The 18,802-nt window shown below is 41.5% G+C and overlaps 1 protein-coding gene across 8 annotated transcripts in view; it reads left to right on the forward strand.

Annotated features, from left to right (window-relative positions):
* LOC141080444 (apoptosis-inducing factor 3-like) overlaps positions 1–18,802 on the forward strand; it is a 131,235-nt gene that overhangs the window by 90,466 nt on the left and 21,967 nt on the right. For all 8 annotated transcript variants that reach the window (XM_073565665.1, XM_073565672.1, XM_073565666.1 and 5 more), the window contains 3 exons: positions 9,543–9,614; positions 11,990–12,053; positions 14,091–14,167. In XM_073565665.1, coding sequence (XP_073421766.1) covers positions 9,543–9,614; positions 11,990–12,053; positions 14,091–14,167 — 213 coding nt within the window. The remainder of the gene's footprint in view (positions 1–9,542; positions 9,615–11,989; positions 12,054–14,090; positions 14,168–18,802) is intronic.

The following is an 18,802-nucleotide window of genomic DNA, read 5'->3' on the forward strand; positions in this document are numbered from 1 at the left end:
TTTTGGTAATTTATTCCTACCCCTGCATCTATTGTTTTGAATCTTTCGTAATAAACATTTAATTTAATTGAATATTGGACGTTGTTTTCGGTTTACTCTTCTACATCTAGGAGTTAACTGTGAGGCACTGAGCTGCGGTAGCATACGCTGCTCAGTGTCTCTACTGGATGGCAGGCTGCATAGTCACATCATGCAACAATACAGCTTGCCATCTAGATGTAGCAGAGCTAGACACGTTGCAAGACAAATGGATTATTATCTTCTCAGCGCACAGGTGAGGAATATGGTTGTTTATTATTTTAGTTCTCTTGCAGGGGACAATGGCCCCTAAAATTGCTAATGTGTCTCCAGCCTTACTCTGTGTTCACACTGATCGTAATGGCAGCGCAGTTTTGAATGTGAAACCGCTGCTTCCCTGTGAAAATGAGTGATTGTGCAGGAAAGCAATGGAAAGACCTCAGCGCTTTTGGGGGGTGTATGACGACTGCTATGTGTGAGTGCAGCTTTAAGTGGAGGAATCTAATCTGCTGTTTCTCAGTAATAACTTTCTGTGAGAACCGAGTGACAGCCAATATGAACGCCAGCAGTGCCTGCACTGTGATCATCTCCCAGCTCTGTGATCCTAAATGGCAAGTGATGCAGGCTACAGATATACCAGTGTATAATGATCAGGGAAGCCGAATGACCACCTCTACGAGAACGGAATAGAATTTTTCATAAGAGACTTATTTTGGCAGAAAATGTTATACAAGTGGTTGAACAACTATGTTCAACCAAACTATGTTATAATGATAATACTAACTTTTATATTACAGTAGTTAGCAGCATGCCATGACAGTGTGATCAGTGGGGATACAATCACTAGGACCCTATGACTTCCAAAAAATTAGGTTTCCAAAGTTTCTGGTCTTGACACCAGCTGTCTCAGCCACTACTGTCCCTTGTTTGGACCAATGCTTACGCCTCCACTGGACTAATAGAAATTAATGTGTCACCAGATTTTACAATCCAAACTGTATATATTGTTAAATAACGCTCACCCAATGAGGCTGATGTATTTACTTTGAAAATCTGTTTCAAAATAGCTATATAATCCTGATGGTAAGATGAACATTCCAGGTATAGAGTGAGCTCATGAGTCGAAGTAAGTGTAGTCTCTGCTTGTACAACATCTGAAGGGACTCTGAGGAGATGTCAATCCTGGTAGGTGGAGTAAAGTCAGTTAAACTTTCATGAAGGATTACACAGCCGTTCTGGAATGGATTTTTACAGTAAATCCAGCATCATTAAAAGGACTGAGAAAACATCGGATAGCACTTGGCCATGTTTTGCGGCTGTCTGACTGCACCCTACATTTGTGCATATATAGTGTAGGGTCAGTATGGTAATATATTCGCCTCCTTCTGTCTTTTACAGTATCCAGTACTTCTACGGTCCTCTTCTTAGTGTCGCCGCTCTTCAGACTCTCCAGATCACTATGTCTGAGCCGGAAGTCTCTTTTACAGTGTAAGTCTGTGGAGCCTGGTCCTGACGCTCCTTAGATTTACACTGTAAAAGCCACTTCTGTTTCACACTGAGCATAGTGTCATCTGGAGAGTCTGAAGTGCATAGACGTCGCTTCGAAGAGGACGAAAAAGACGCAGGATACCGGAGAAGATGGCAGTAGGTGAGTATATAAAAACACTAACACTACCCTACATACTCGTATACACAGACTTACAGGAAAGGAAAGTTACGAGGAAAGCTTTATTAAAGCACCACTCCAGTGTTGTTGTTGTTGTTTTTATGTTACTGCTGGAGTGGTGCATCTAATCTAAGTTACTAAGTTAATACTTATCTGCCGATGTCTTCATCTGTTACCAGTGCCACTATTGTAAGTCTTCTGCAAGTTGTGACCTACTAGATTGCTCCAGTGTTTGCTGGGTGAGCCAGAAGTCACAACTCAATGTAAGTCTATGAGAGCCAGAACAAGGATTTCATAGACTCACATTGAGAGCTTGTGACCGTTACCTTAGACTTCCAGTCACATGCCGACGTTTCCAGCCTTGCTCAATTCACTTATATTGAGCAAGGCCTCTCACGACTAGTCGGCATGTGACCGGCCGCAGGTATACTCATCGTATACTTTCACTCACAAGCCCGGCTGCTTCTGGCATCGGCATCAGAGAATCCTGACAGCGCTCACTGTGCGGACTCACAAGCATGGACATCCCCTTTTGGCTCAATAGACTGCATCAATAAATGCATATATGTTTCTGCCCTAAAGAGTTGTGCACAGTAACCAAAAGGATCTGTATTTTTTTTCCCAAGAAACTGCACCACATCTGTCCATGGTCTGCATTTGGTATTGCCGCTGATCAGAATTCTAATGAAAGAGTGTGAACTGCAATACCAGACATTATCAGATGTGGCGCTGTTTCTGGAAAAAAGCAGATCCAATTCCGCGACCAGTCATTTAAGTTGATACAATAGAACTTCCACTACACAAGTCTTCTATGGTAACAATGAAGTCATCTGAAATGTGACAATGGATGATTCTCAGTTATTCCTGGAAGCAATACTCGTTTGTTTCTGTCATTTTCCACCGTGATGAGTGAGTTTGTATATTATCTGTAACATGACATGGTGTAAGAATCAGGTCACTCTGCGGTGTTCCTCCTTTATTCTGAGCTGTTCGCTCAGTCCTCGTCACCCAGTGTTGCGAGCCGTGCTCATCTGTGCACATATGTTCTGTAATAAACAGGGGACGAGAACCGATCTCTAACATTTCTGAACTCAAAAAAAAAAAAGAGAACTTGGCGAATAGCAGGAAATCCAGGGAGTCTCCCTCATAGTTGACATGCATGAGAATTCTGCTTCTAATTAAATCAGCATTTGACATGATCTTTTTCCTTGAGTACATTAAAGGGCCAGTGTCTCTGAAAATGGATATCTAAGGAAAAGCAATGTATAACAAAGCAGAAAAATATTCTATTAATATGGTTTTCAGGACGTAAAATATTGCTGACCTATGATCACCTATCCTTAGAATATGGGGGGTCTTACACCTGGTACCCCCCACTAATCAGCTGCGAACTACACAGCATGGCTCCGTTCACTGTGTGGTGGCCACGGCCAAGAGCTGCAGCTCAGCTCCTATTCTCTTCAATAGGACATTGCTGGTGACTTGATAATATTTTGCAGTTTCCATGCTACTAAAAACGGACCGTTATAAGGGAAAGATCCGAAGTAGCGAGTAGAGATGAGCGAATTTGTTCGGATTCGGTTCCGATTACGATCAGATTCGAATATTGTTTTTGCAATATTTGTTGAACACAACCGAACGTCATTAGAGTCAACAGGTGTAGAAATTACCGAATATGTTCGGAACAGCCATGAACAGTGTTCAAATATAGCCCGAATATGTCAAAATCAGATTCGGGGCCAAAATCCGAACAAATTCGCTCATCTCTAGTAGTGAGCACTTCTTGCACTTGAAATAATCCCGTATGTGCCTAAAAAAGAGAAAACTGTTTGTTTTATTCATCTAAACTGGTGGAGAGTTATTACAAGTATGCTAATTTAATTTCATATTGCTAAGGCCGGGTTCAGGTGAGTAATTGGATTGTCATCCAGAAAAATTGGACGCTTTTATTGGTGTCCTTTTGTTTACATCCGTGTGATATTCGTATGGGATCTGTATTTATACATCAACAGTTTAAAATGTACGTAATCGCATAGAGCTTCCTATGTTAATAACAGCAATGTATCAATAGGAATCGTAAACTATACGAAAGTGATTTTTTTGCACATCTGTAGACTCGTCCGAATTATGGAACAGAATAGTGCATGCTGCAATTTTTTTTTTTTTTTTCCAATGGAGACTTGGACTCTGGGGGGAAAAAAGGCCGTCTAGACAGCCCTACTGTATAATATTGGTCCTTGAGATGTCAGATTTCGACTCACAGTACCCGTCCATGTAATACGCGCGTCTGAAAAGGTCCTAAAGCGTTGACGTTTTTTCTGTTACACAACTACAAATCCTTTACTTTATCTTAAACAGTCATGGAGATAAATGATGATATTCTGACTACCAGCAGCAGGATTGAGTGTATATTTATACTATTTACCGGTACATTGAACTCCATAAAACATTTTTTTTCAGAAAGCTACAGTGGTGTTTTTAAGAAGGTCCTGCGGTATTCTTACTTTACAAACTGGCCTCTGAATCCCCAAAACGGGTATCCTGCATCCTATCCTGGTGTACCTCTATGTGCAGTGATGGTCAACTAAAAAAAAACAAGGAAAAAAAAACTGACCATTTTATCATTCTATAGCAAAAACAGCACTCAGTACTTCGGATGCCATCCAAGTGTCATCTGTTTGTTTTTTTCATGGACCCACTCACTTGATTGGGAGAGGATGAGTTCTTTTTTTACTCAAAAACTTTTCTATTGAGCAAACTTTAACATCTTAGAAAACGGTTGATTAAAAATAATCATATTATACAATCCCAGGAAATGGAGTACAATTTTGTATCAATATTGGTTTATGACAAGTATACAAAGCCAAACCTGCGACTCCCAACTCCTCAATTTCCCTTACACCGACTCCACGACTCCGACTCCAACATATATTGCTTATATTTAAGTGAAAAATGTATTCTAGTACAATGTGAACATCAGACATTTAATAATTTTTATGATACAATAATCAAGATATTTAGATAGAACATAATATATATTTATTGGAATACAACTTTAGAGCACAAAAAACTGTAATAAATTGTAAATATGTAATACACTATGTATCGATTACATATATATATTTAGTGTATGTATATGTGTGTGTGTGTGTGTGTGTATGTGTGTATATATATATATATATATATATATATATATATGTATGCACTATGTAAGTGGCAAAAACAGTTTTCAACAAAAACATACTAAATAGCATTTGTGCAGTCTATGGATTTGTTCTAGGAAATAGTATCGCCTCCATCAGATCCTCCTTCATAGATGACCTCAAATCTGACCTACTAATTTTAAGGCTAGACAACAACCTCTCTGCACTAACTTGGGTTGAAGGCAAAGCCGTAACCACATGGGCAACATCTCTAACAATTTCCGGGTATAAAGGAATTGACTCATGCACAGTCAGTTTTGATGAACGGTTGAATTTTTCTATTTCTTTGAGAGCAAGTGAAACATTTTGCTGAAATATGGTCAATCTGCTTGCTATAGGAGACGGAGTGAAATCTTTTTCCTTGCGGCAACGCTTTGCCTGCTCCATGTCATCCAAATACTTGTCAAAGTCAAACTCCTCATCTGATGAGGATGAAGATATGGCAGCAGTAGCACTGTCAGGACCCAAGTCCTCTTGCGCCTGGCAGTCCTCCTGTAGGCCACTCATCCTAACTGCTACCTCAGTCAGAGCTTCTTTTCCTTTAGTAAGCTGTTGATCATCAAGCAGTATACGATGACTTGGGTCCACATAAACAGCTGCCAGAAAAATTTTATTTTCCAATAGCTGTGTCTCTCTCAGTTTCATTGAAGCAGAAATGCCATCTGCGATTAAACCTCCTCTTTGGGACAGGCAAAATAGCAAGTTCTTCCACTCCCTTATGAAAATGCCAGGAGTTAAATTGACAGCTTGTAATTTTTTAGTCACGGTAAATGGGTGATTAAGCAATTCCATCAACTCAGCCACCTATGTTCATTGACCTTCATTTAGGGTTACCTGAGGGGTCGCCATATCTATAAGAAACGGTTTTAGTTCAAGCAATCGCTCAATCATTAAATAAGTGCTGCCCCACCGAGTGGCTTGATCGACAATTGCCCCTTTCCCAGCACGTCTCTTCAAGATGGAATCAATTTTAGGGGTTCTGGCGGCAATAACCAATTTCCTCACTTTTCCAATCAGAATTCCAGCATGTCCCTCTTGCAGACTATCTCTTATTGCCAGCTGCAGCGTGTGCACAACTTTCTCACTTTCTCCAGCTCGGGGCCCAGGAATCGGATCCTGTGCAGGGCAGGCACCCCTCCCCCTCCTCTCTCTGGTGAAGACGGCAGAAGACAGGACAGAGGAGGGGAGATTGCCCCCTGCAGTCTGGAGCCGGTGCAGGACGGGAGCACTGCAGCATACAAGTAAGTTTTGATAGCTGCCCCCCCTGCCCCTCGCTGGCTACGGCCATGATTCACACACAGCGTTTTTGCGGATCCGTTTTTTGCAGTAAAATGCAGTGACTCTGGGCATCCCAGCAAAGTCAATAGGTTTCAAGATATGACATTCAGACACATTGTTTTGTGAGGATCCGTTTTTGGGCTGAATGAGCATGTCAGTTTGTGTGGCGTTTTTCTAATCTGCTTTTCCTATTGAAAACATTATCTATGAGCTCAAAAACCTTTCAGGTGATGCGGTTTTTAAAAAGCTGATCTGCTTTTGCAGCTGAAAAACGTATCCTCAAAAAACGCAGGAAAAACGCTGTGTGTGAATTTAGCCTTAGATCAGGAATAGAACAGCCATTTATAGGACATTTCATAACTTTCCCAAATTCCTATGAAAAAATATTCAGCACATTCTGCATTGAACTATTGTACCCAATTTATTATATATTTTTGGAGTAGGTCCATTTTATACCGCCTCCGACTCCACCAAAATGAGCTCCGACTCCACGACTCCGACTCCACAGCCCTGATACAAAACCCAGTCTTCCCCCCCCATCTCCCCTTCCTCCCAACCTTCCCTCTTAGCTAAACAATTTATACATGAGAACCATACAGTAAAGCGTTTCATATCTGAAATATTCCATCTATTTTAAGGGAGAAGTCAGCTAAACATGACATCTCTTGCCAGTACCTCTGACACCACCACTTGGCATTTCATCCAGTCCCCCCACTGTTAACCAAATTTCGCATTGGCCCTCCTTTTAATGTATATCTATTTTACATCAGTATGGTGGTATTTAAAAATCTCACGAATTCCTCCATTGACGGAGCAGTTCTTGCTAACCAGTATTTAGCTATAGACTTTCTGGTTAAATACAGTATTTTAGTTATAGCCAGTTATATTGGGGATGAATTTCCAATGTCTCCCACATAGCCCTAACATACACACTTCCCAAGGCTGAGAACGGCATTTTCATGCTTCAACTTCATTTCTGGACCCAATTGCCAATGGATTCAGGTTTTGAGGGATGTAATCTTTTGTCTGTCATGTAATGTATATGCCGAGATATTTACATTTTGACACTACTGGGATCATGAAAGAACTACTTAGTCCTGAGATGTCTTTATCATCCAAGACAAGCAGTGCAGACTTTGAACAATTTATGGTCAATATCGAGAAGGCCCCAAATCTCTATAGACTCCATCATAATTAAAAGCAAAATATTTGTTATTGACAAATAATAAGAGATCATCTGCATATTGAGCAATCTTTTCTTCCTGATTCCCATCTTTAAAACCCACTATCCCTTTATGTTGTCTAATAATACAATCTAACAGCTCAATTGCTATAGCAAAAAGTAAAGGCGACCGTGTGCAGCCCTGTCTTTTTCCTCTGTGAAGCTCAAGGTTTCCAGAAACATCTCCATTTGCTCTTATTTGAGCGGATGGTGGTTTTTACATCAGCATAACCCATTTCATAAAGTTAGGGCCAAACCCCATTTTCTTTAATACAGCTCAAATATAGGTAACGCAATTCACCACTATCAAATTTTTTGGTGGCGTCCAACGATAAGATGCCCTTTTGACTAGGATCCACCTGTGCCGCTTGTAAATTTTCAAAAAAAAAGCCTATGTAGGTTTATGGCAGTTGACTTAGAGATCATAAAGCCAGCCTGGTCTGGATAAATTACTGATTCAATAACCGTATTCAGTCGGGAAGCAAGAATTTTAGCCAATATCTTAAAATCTGTCATCAGCAATGAGATAGGCCTGTAAGATATCTTTTTCATCCTTGGGCATTACAACTATTACCGCCTCATATAACGACTTTGGTATCACCGCTGATACTCGTTTACAGGTAGCTTGGTAATATTTCTTCCTCAAAATGTTTATAGATTTCTATCGGAAGGCCTTCAGAATCAGGGGTCTTATCATTAGCTATTTTCCCAACAGCCTGGCTAACTTCTTCCAAGGAAATTGAGAAAAAAAAATCTATCTTAATTCTCCTTTGTCTGGAGGATAATCACCAAGAGGTAATCCGACAAATCGTCTTGTGAATAATTGACCTTAGACAAGTATGGATTAGAATAGAAGCTACGCAAGACCTTTAGTATATCTGGGGTCCTGATGACTATATTGCCCTCTACATCCCTCAATTGATATATAAAGGCATTTTCTTTTTGGGCTTGGGCCATTTTTGCAAGTAACCGACCCGTGGTCTCTCACTCCTCGTAGATTTGCTGTTTTAAAGACATATATTTTATTATCAGCCTGAAGCTGTTTCTGCGATTCCTTCCACTGTGATAGATTTTCAGGACAATTATTTTGAACTAGATGGTGGTCCGATTCTATCGCATCGGGTATTCTAGAGTCTCTGTTAAAATAAAAAATAGTGATATACTCACCTTCCTACGACCCCCGGACTCGTTCTCTCCTCTCACCATGCTCCCGGCATCTTCCGGTCCCAGTAATGCTTAGCGCGAAACACCGCTGATGACGTCGCGCTCTCGCGAGTGTGATGTCAGCTCCGGCCTTTCACAGACAGAATTAGACAGTTATATAGTAGATCCGCAAGTCAGTATCCCGATTTCTGTTTTTCAGGTATACCCCCACGCTTTTGTGAGTTATCCTTAACAGACTTTATTTCTCTTGTTTCACGCCTCTGACAAAGGCCTTCATTGCATCCCATACCACCGCTTATGTGTGCCGAGCCCAGATTAGTGAAAAATAAAAAAAATAAAAACCGATAGTTGCCACCTGACATTGTTACAGTCACTAATTTTAAACCAAAATGGATTAAGCCTCCGTCCCTGAGGGAACCTAGACCTCATCGGATCCACTTGTAGCTGAGAGGGATCTGATAACGACCTAGGAGAATATTCTTTTTTTACGAGCCCCGAATCCTAGAAGGATTACATAGTACCAAATCAATTCTTGAAAGGGATTGATGTGTCAATGAGGCACAAGAGTAGACCTTTTGAGTTAGGAAACCTCTCTCCAGATATCAACCAGGCCCACCTCCTTAATAAGTCAGCCAAAGGGGGACAGAGTTCTCTCCTGCAGGAAATTTGGATTTCATATATTGTTAAAATCTATTCCTATAAAAGGAACATCTGGCCAGTCTGCCAAAATTACTTTCTCTGTCTCCTCTGCACCTGTGCTCCAATTCTCTCGAATGAGAGAATCAACAGCCGTGTGACCCAGGCCTAAGCTGGAGGAACATGCACTACAGTGGCTCATTCAAAATGAGAGATTAAGTAACAGACACCTACAAATCTCCCTTCATTGTCTTTGAAGGTGCTTATACATTTCAAGGCAACACTTTTTCGCCCCTCACTGTCCAGTAAAATGTGATACTAACTTGACTTAACATGTTAGTTTTTCCTATTACAGCTGCTGAAGGAGCGTGGGGTAAATTTTTACATGAGGACAGAGGCCAGAGAGATCCGGGGAAGTGACGGACAGGTAGGATTACTAGATATATCTTCCTCCCTTCCAAGCTGCATGCTAGTATTTTGGTTTTATTGAAAGCTTTGTTGTATATAGGAGGTGTTTTTGACATTTTGCCACTTACAAGCTTTTGAAAAAAAAATGTTTGACTTCAAATGCACAGAAATAATACATGTAGTTTACGTTTCCTACATGTTCACGCACGTGAGGTAGTTCAGTCTAAATTTTATTGAGGATCATCCAATGTCCATAAAGACTGCAACGTTATATTGTTTAATGAGATTTCCACTGCAATAATATTGGTGGCCTATCCACAGCATAAGTCAATATCACGTATGTGGAGAGCCGACAACTGGCGCCTCCCCCCTGATTAGCTGCTTGCAGCTCTGGCAGCTGCGGTGCTGCTCAGCTCTGCCACAGTGATTTGTGTCCACTCTTGGGAACTGCAGATAGCTTCAAATTAATAGAGATGTCCTGCAATACGAGGGGCGCCTGAAAACTTCGAGGCCCATCCATGAAATATTTTATGCATGGTCTTGTTTTGCAATTCAATATGTTATTTAGTTCGTTGAATGGTCTCATGAGCAATCTGGATTTATTTTGATTTTTTTTTGTTTCCGTTACAGCATTTTAAAGTTGGGTCGCAAAGCTGAAATATGAAAATGGAGAAGTTGGCAAAGTTCACACATCGGCAGTTGCAATGGCTGCAATTCCACCTTCCACCAAGGTGCTTTTTCATTTGTGGGAATAGGTGATAGTCCGAGTGAGCCAAATCAAGGGAATAGGGTGGGTGCTGAAGCAGTTGGAAACCACAGGAGTGAATTGCAGCAGCCGATGTGTGAACTTTGCCAACTTCTCCATTTCCATATTGACCCAACTTTAAAATGCTGTAACGGAAACAAAAAAAATCAAAATAAATCCAGATTGCTCATGAGACCATTCAACTAGCTAAATAACATATTGCATTGCAAAACAAGACCATGCAAAAAAGATTTCATGGGTGGGCCTCGAAGTTTTCAGGCGCCCCACGTAACTGAAAGCAGTCACTAAACCACGTGACGGAGAGGTGGTATTCCTTGCTGTCTTACTGACTAAATTCATGTGCTGCTAACAGATAATCAGTGGGGGTGCTGGTTGTCGGTGTCACGACCCACAACAAACACCAACAACAGGTATGGAAAAAGGGAGAGGAAGGCCTTAACAATGGGGAACGAGGGATGGGGCACCTCCTAACACAGCCTGTGCCTATCCCTAAGCTCCAGTAATGCCCTATGTGAGTCCTCCCCCCCGCCGCCGTCACATGCCTAATCCCTAGCTGTAACCTCAGTATACCCTGACTAGTGCACTGGCCGGCAAGGACGCGCTAGAATCGCCACTGCAGATGGTGTAAACACAGGGAATAGTGACAAGCAAGAGACAGACAAAGACAGGGAACAATAAAGGTTAGCTTTCAAGATACTCCTGCAAGCTCCTCACAGCAGAAGACAGCACCGGAGAGCTCTCAACTCCTCGGCTGGTCTCCAGAGGAAAAACTATCGCCAACAGTCAGCTGATGCATCAGCTGACTAACAACCCAGCAGCTGCCAGCAATGAAACTGATATTAACCTTTGCTGGCCAAAAGCAAAAACCACGTTTAAATTAAAGCAGAACCAGAGCTGTCATGACTCCAAAAATGAGTCGTGACAGTCGGTCCCCCACCAATCTGATATTGATGCACTATTCTATAGATAAGTCATCGAACGCAGTGTTGTGGAAAACCCCTTTAAAGTATTTGACACATGTCAGAAGATAGCATTGCTGGGGTTCAGATAGTTGGGTACAAGCATTTTGGACTATTTATTGACTTCAATGTAGTTGTCATTGCCAGATCATTAAATAAATGGGGTAATGGGGGCTGGGGTATGCTCAAATGCAACTCCATTCATGGGATTCCCCATTCTAGCAATTGGTTAAACTGTGTTCCTCCAAGTCGTACCCCACTAATGTAACATTTAGCACCCATCCAATAAGTAAATCATAGATATAAGTTAAAATATCCCTTTTAGGAAACCATACTGTCGTTAAAAGATCCCTATGGTGGTTTAGTGTAGGGCAATGATTTGGGGTTCAGTTCCAACCAGAGCAAATATAGAATGGACAGTGCTGTCATCAGTTCAACCCTAAATATAATGGATCACAGAGAGCGGAATGGCATTGAAGAAAGGTTGATTCACATAGGACTGACAAGTATTAAATTCAGGAAATCCCTCAGTGAAGCGACTGTGCCTACCGCTGTTGGCTGTGTGCTAAGCATACAGTATGTACTAGGCATGAGTAATCTCGTGTTACAGTATTAGTATTTACTGCGCCGGGTCACTGCACCTGAAACCAGCTCATTTATCGTTAACAGGTAAAAGAGGTCATATTGAGAAATGGAATCCAACTTCCTGCTGATGTGGTGGTTGCCGGAATAGGTTTGTACATCCAAGTAGACCTGCTACGCCTCTCATCCTGTTTCCATGGGGTGTGCTCGCTTGTTTGGTTCCATAAATGTTATGGAGCCACAGGTTGAATACTATTACATTACAGAGAAATGTGTTCTAAAGATGAAAAGTGATAAAACCATCCAAATATCACGGAGTTCACTATAACCAATGTGCAGGTAAAGTACTGATATAGTGTGTACACGGGCCCAGTGCAACTCTGGGTAGGGGGACATAATATATCACCAATTGGAGTTCTGCTTTCTGGGTAAAGTGCCTCAGTACTACAGTGCCATATGATGGCGCCATACAACCGCTGATTGCGTGCTCACAACGCCTTAGTAAGGCTGCTGTACAGTCTGTTGTGCCCGTGATTTATTGATTGTTAATTCAGCTTCCTGCCTGTTTAAAGGGAAATGCCCTTGTAATCTTCCGTATTCCAGTTTGTCCTCATCTTCAGGAGCGCACCGTTCCACAACCTTTTTGATTGCTGTGTGTGTTGTGGGCTTACCAGATTGACTGACAGTTCAGGCCAACAGCAACATCACATTGTTGGTCCAAACTTTACACTCCCAATGCTGATATATTCGGCCTCCTTTCCTCAGATGCACCAGAAGTTTGGGAGGACTGGGGCTAGCCGTTCGCTCCAGTGATCCCGGCCAGCTTCAGTGCAGAGCTTGTAGACTAACTATGAAAGAGCTTGTAAGCGCATCACATGTACAGTCACCATGGCTGTTTCCAAGCAGTGGACGAACATGTGTAACGCATGCAAGATATTTATGATATATTATAATCATGATACTGGAAGCTCACTAAATCATGTGATAACTAAGTAATGCAGCCCTCAGTTTAGGCGAGGGCAGATTTGATCTCTTTTCTTTGTGATGTCCTTAGTAGTGATGAGAAAGTGTGCAGATAAGGTGTCATCATACCATGCTCGAGTACTAATAAATCATCTTTGGCGTGCTCCAATACCATGTTTGAGGCCCAAGGCTGCATGTCTCGTGGTTATTCAACAGCTGTAACATGTAGGGATTCCCTGTTAGGCAACCCCTACATGTGTTGCGGCTGTCGAACAACCGTAAGACATGCAGGCGAGCGAACTGGGTTAGCGCATGCTCAGATAGCACCTAATCTGATCATGTTTGCTCATCACTAGTCCTTAGATATCATTGCACTTTTTAATCCCATACAATACCTCTGGCCATATTTGTATAGGGTGATCCATACTAGATTGTTTTATGAACTTTGTCATCATCGTGCGCCATTCTAGTCTCGGTCTGAAAACTTCCAGATGCCATCTGACCTATGAGTGCAGGTAATTGATTTGTATACAGATGTAAGATATATAAGACATTAACCCAATTTAGGAAAAGTACCCAGAGGAAGTCACCATTTGTGACGTATGTAGATTATTCTCATGTACACATGATGATTTCGGGAGCTTTTGTCAGCGCTCATCACTGTCTGCTACTTATCTATTGTTCCTGCTGTTTTGTACTTATCTGATGTCTATCATTGATGTGCCCTGTCACGTGTGTTAGTTTTATGGATCACTGATTGTAGTAGTGATTGCACGTTTGTTATCTTTTGTATTTCTTATAGTATTATGACCTACATTTACCCATCTATGGGTGCTGTGGACATTTTCCCTGGAACTTTATTTTGGGTTTGAGATACAAAGTACTTGTTTTTAAATGTTTTTCATTTTTCCTTTCTGTAGTTTTTTTGTGTGTATATGTCTTTTTCTCTTTATGTACTGGTCGTATATTTCTTAAACATTAGCTAACACTATATACTATAAATGTGTTGGGTCCACTGTCCAATTCCATTGGCGAGGAGCTGCAAAAATTACAATTAAAAATTAAAGACTTCTAGGTAATGGGGCAAAATTTTTATAGTAAGTAAATTGCAAAACTCCTTGTTTTCACAAATGTATACATTTTAGAAGACATACGTATGGATGTTTGGGGGTATTGCTGATTCATACGCTTTAATAAAAACATGGCTTTTTTGTCTTCCTCCCAGGTGTAACTCCTGTGTCCAACTTCTTGAAAGGCAGCAGAATTGCGATGGATACAAAGGGAGCCATCTATGCCGACCAGGTGTGTTTTATATGCCAAGCTCTGCCAAATACCATTATTGAGCGGTATGATTTGCCTTTTATTTTATTTGAGGCGATAGTTCACATTTTATTTCGTTTTCACAATCACTTCTCTTTTTGTCTTCTAATGAGTGATCCAGCTGGAACAGTGCTGTGAACTGGGCTGTAAACATCAGAGCCGAATAAAGCCTTACCCAGAAGTCGGCGTTTTGGGGGAGAGGTTGGGGTGTTTACAATCTCATGGTTTGTGGGGTTTAAATGTCTCAAATTTTGCTTTGTAGATGTTGATAAGTATGGGAAAAATAAGGAGAGATTTCACGAATGAATGAATGTTTATGACACTAACAAAATATTCAGAATTGAGAGTCCTCAGTGGTTGATCATGTCAATTCCTGATGAAGAGACCTGAGTAGTCTCGAAAGCTTGCAATGTGTTACCATCTTTTCAGTTAGCCATTAAAAGGTATCAACCACTGAGGACTCTCAAATCTGAATAATTTTCTATCTACTGGCCAACACAGTACAAAGATATACAGTGCCTTGCGAAAGTATTCGGCCCCCTGGAACTTTTCAACCTTTTCCCACATATCATGCTTCAAACATAATGATACAAATGTAAATTTTTGGTGAAGAATCAACAACAAGTGAAACACAATTGTGAAGTTGAATGAAATTTATTGGTTATTTTAAATTTTTGTGGAAATGCAAAAACTGAAAAGTGGGGCGTGCAATATTATTCGGCCCCTTTACTTTCAGTGCAGCAAACTCACTCCAGACGTTCATTGTGGATCTCTGAATGATCCAATGTTGTCCTAAATGACTAATGATGATAAATATAATCCACCTGTGTGTAATCAAGTCTCCGTATAAATGCACCTGCTCTGTGATAGTCTCAGGGTTCTGTTTGCAGCACAGAGAGCATCATGAAGACCAAGGAACACAACAGGCAGGTCCGTGATACTGTTGTGGAGAAGTTTAAAGCCGGATTTGGATACAAAATGATCTCCAAAACTTTAAACATCCCAAGGAGCACTGTGCAAGTGATCATATTGAAATGGAAGGAGTATCATACCACTGCAAATCTATCAAGACCCGGCCGTCCCTCTAAACTTTCATCTCAAACAAGGAGAAGACTGATCAGAGATGCAGCCAATAGGCCCATGATCACTCTGGATGAACTGCAGAGATCTACAGCTGAGGTGGGACAATCTGTCCATAGGACAACAATCAGTCATACACTGCACAAATCTGGCCTTTATGGAAGAGTGGCAAGAAGAAAGCCTTTTCTCAAAGATATCCATAAAAAGTGTTGTTTAAAGTTTGCAACAAGCCACCTGGGAGACACACCAAACATGTGGAAGAAGGTGCTCTGGTCAGATGAAACCAAAATCAAACTTTTTGCCAACAATGCCAAACGATATGTTTGGCGTAAAGGCAACACAGCTCATCACCCTGAACACACCATCCCCACTGTCAAACATGGTGGTGGCAGCATCATGGTTTGGGCCTGCTTTTCATCAGCAGGGCCAGGGAAGATGGTTAAAATTGATGGGAAGATGGATGGAGCCAAATACAGGACCCTTCTTGAAGAAAACTTGTTGGAGTCTGCAAAAGACCTGCGACTGGGACGGAGATTTGTCTTCCAGCAAGACAATGATCCCAAACATAAAGCAAAATCTACAGTGGAATGGTTCACAAATAAACGTATCCAGGTGTTAGAATGGCCAAGTCAAAGTCCAGACCTGAACTAATCGAGAATCTGTGGAAAAAGCTGAAAACTGCTGTTCACAAACGATCTCCATCAAACCTCACTGAGCTCGAGCTGTTCGCCAAGGAAGAATGGGCAAGAATTTCAGTCTCTCGATGTACAAAACTGATAGAGACATACCCCAAGCGACTTGCAGCTGTAATCGCAGCAAAAGGTGGCGCAACAAAGTATTAAGTTAAAGGGGCCAAATAATATTGCACGCCCCACTTCTCAGTTTCTGAATTTCCACAAAAATTTAAAATTAATATATAAATCTCAATGTATGTGTGTATGTCCGGGATTGGCATCTTCACCGTCGCAGCTACAGCCGCAAAATTTTGCACAGTCACACGTCTGGACCCCGAGAGCGTCATAGGCTATGTTGTGAGGCGAAATTTTAACCCCGCGCATTCCAATTCACCAAACAATTTTGCCCCTATCTACATAATGGGGGAAAAGTTTTGGAGGCAAATTGACAGCTGCCAGATGTGAACAAGGGGGACTTAAAGAATGAGAGCGATGGCGCCAAAGAGTATATACCGTACAGTTGCTAAGGTGGGGCCCTGACATGGGTTACTCACCACACACGGGGATATGAACACACACACAAAATGCGCCACACACTACCACGTGCTTCAACACATATACCACCCTCAGCACACATTTCACCACACATACACCAACATCGCCACATAAAAGTCGAAACACAAAAGTCGCCACTCAAAACTCACCACGCTGTCCCAGAGCTGTTTAAAAGATGAAAAATGAGCTGTGATTGGTTGCTATCAGCAGCAGTTTTCTTTGTAGACAGTTGTGGTAACTGAGGCCTATTATTATCATTTCTATGATGTTATCGTCCTTCTGTAAAGCTGGAAATAACACAATTTATTACCATGCCAACATAGACCACCCTCTGACACAGACTGCAGGGGGAGCCCAGTGTCACACAGGATAGGATTAGATACACGGCTCAGCAGTCAGTATCACACAGGATAGGATTAGATACACAGCTCAGCAGTCAGTATCACACAGAATAGGATTAGATACACAGCTCAGCAGTCAGTATCACACAGGATAGGATTAGATACACAGCTCAGCAGTCAGTATCACACAGAATAGGATTAGATACACAGCTCAGCAGTCAGTATCACACAGAATAGGATTAGATACACAGCTCAGCAGTCAGTATCACACAGGATAGGATTAGATACACAGCTCAGCAGTCAGTATCACACAGGATTAGATACACAGCTCAGCAGTCACTATCACACAGGATAGGATTAGGTACACGGCTCAGCAGTCGGTATCACACAGGATAGGATTAGATACATTGCTCAGCAGTCAGTATCACACAGGATAGGATTAGATACACGGCTGAGCAGTCAGTAACACACGATAGGATTAGATACACAGCTCAGCAGAAAGTATCACACAGGAGAGGATTAGGTACACAGCTCAGCAGACATTATCACACAGGATAGAGTTAGATACACAGCTCAGAAACAGGATGTGTCAAAGGAGAGGACATTTTCATTCCAAGAATTCCACTCATTCCTTCTGATTTGTTATTTGATTTTAAACGCCTCCAGTTTCCAGTTCATCTGCTATTTGCAATGTCCATTAACAATGCTCAGGGACAGTCCTTGAAAGTAGTAGGGATCGATTTGCAATCTCCATGCTTTTCTCATGGTCAACTTTACGTGATCTGTTCAAGAGTTGGAACTGCCAAAAATCTGTTCATCTTTGCACCGAAAGGAAAAACCAAACATGTTGTTTATCAAAAGTCTCTTGGATGAGTTGAAAATAAAATACTATCATTACTTGGGTAATTGTTTAGTTAGTTTGTGTTGCAAATCTGTAGTGTTGAATATATGATGTGACATGTTTTTATGTGCAATATAATCATTATAATTTGTTATAACTAACCACAGTTGGTTACTATGCCCAGACAACGCCGGGTTCTTCAGCTAGTAACCAATACATTTCGTTCAACTTCACAATTGTGTTCCACTTGTTGTTGATTCTTCACCAAAAAATTACATTTGGTATCTTTATGCTTGAACCATGATATGTGGGAAAAGGTTGAAACGTTCCAGGGGGCCGAATACTTTCGCAAGGCACTGTATATCTTTCCTGTATGACACTAACAGAGATGTACACTGTTTATGGAATTTACAGGGCATGTCCACTACTTGGATAACCCCTTCTGAATCCCTATGTTTCCCCCAGTAAACTAATAACACCTATACTCACTTCCGATGCCAGAGCCATTCCTGAGGCCAATCCGCACTGGCTTTACTGAGACAGCACCAGCAGTAGAGGTCAGAATAAGGCTGGGGTCACGTTGGCGTACAGCATCCAATGCGGGAGCATCAGAAGTGATATGCTGATGACACTCAACGCCAGGTCTGCTGCATGCGAGAGCTGTGTGTCTGTGCTCGCATAAGAGAATCGCAGCACAGGTACGGAGGAGCGGAGAAAGTAATTTCTCCATCTCCTTCATTGCCAGCATCCGCAGTAATAAGACTGCACTCAGATAACATCCAAGTGCAGTCCAATGTTTCTCACGCACCCATAGGCTTGTTTAGGTGAGTGCGATCCGATTCTCGGATGCAATTGCAGGTTGCTTGAATCGGCATGACAAAATAATTGCAGATGAGAGCTAACCCACAGAAAAACAGTGGTCCGAGTGCTACGCGATGTTTTATTACATAGTACTCGACCATGCTATACACTCTTGTGAGCAAGCCCTAGTTATTATTTTACTGGGGGCTAACCTAGGAATTCAGAAAGGGTTGTCTGATTAGGTGGAAATCTAGTTCTCCTTTTTTATAGTATATAGAAGTATAACCTAGGTTAAAAACAAAATCAGCAAATACCCTGCAGTAAG

This window comes from Dendrobates tinctorius, unplaced genomic scaffold, assembly GCF_039654945.1.
Source record: "Dendrobates tinctorius isolate UK_male_01 unplaced genomic scaffold, ASM3965494v1 ptg000016l, whole genome shotgun sequence".
In the NCBI taxonomy this organism is placed as follows: Eukaryota; Metazoa; Chordata; class Amphibia; order Anura; family Dendrobatidae; genus Dendrobates; species Dendrobates tinctorius.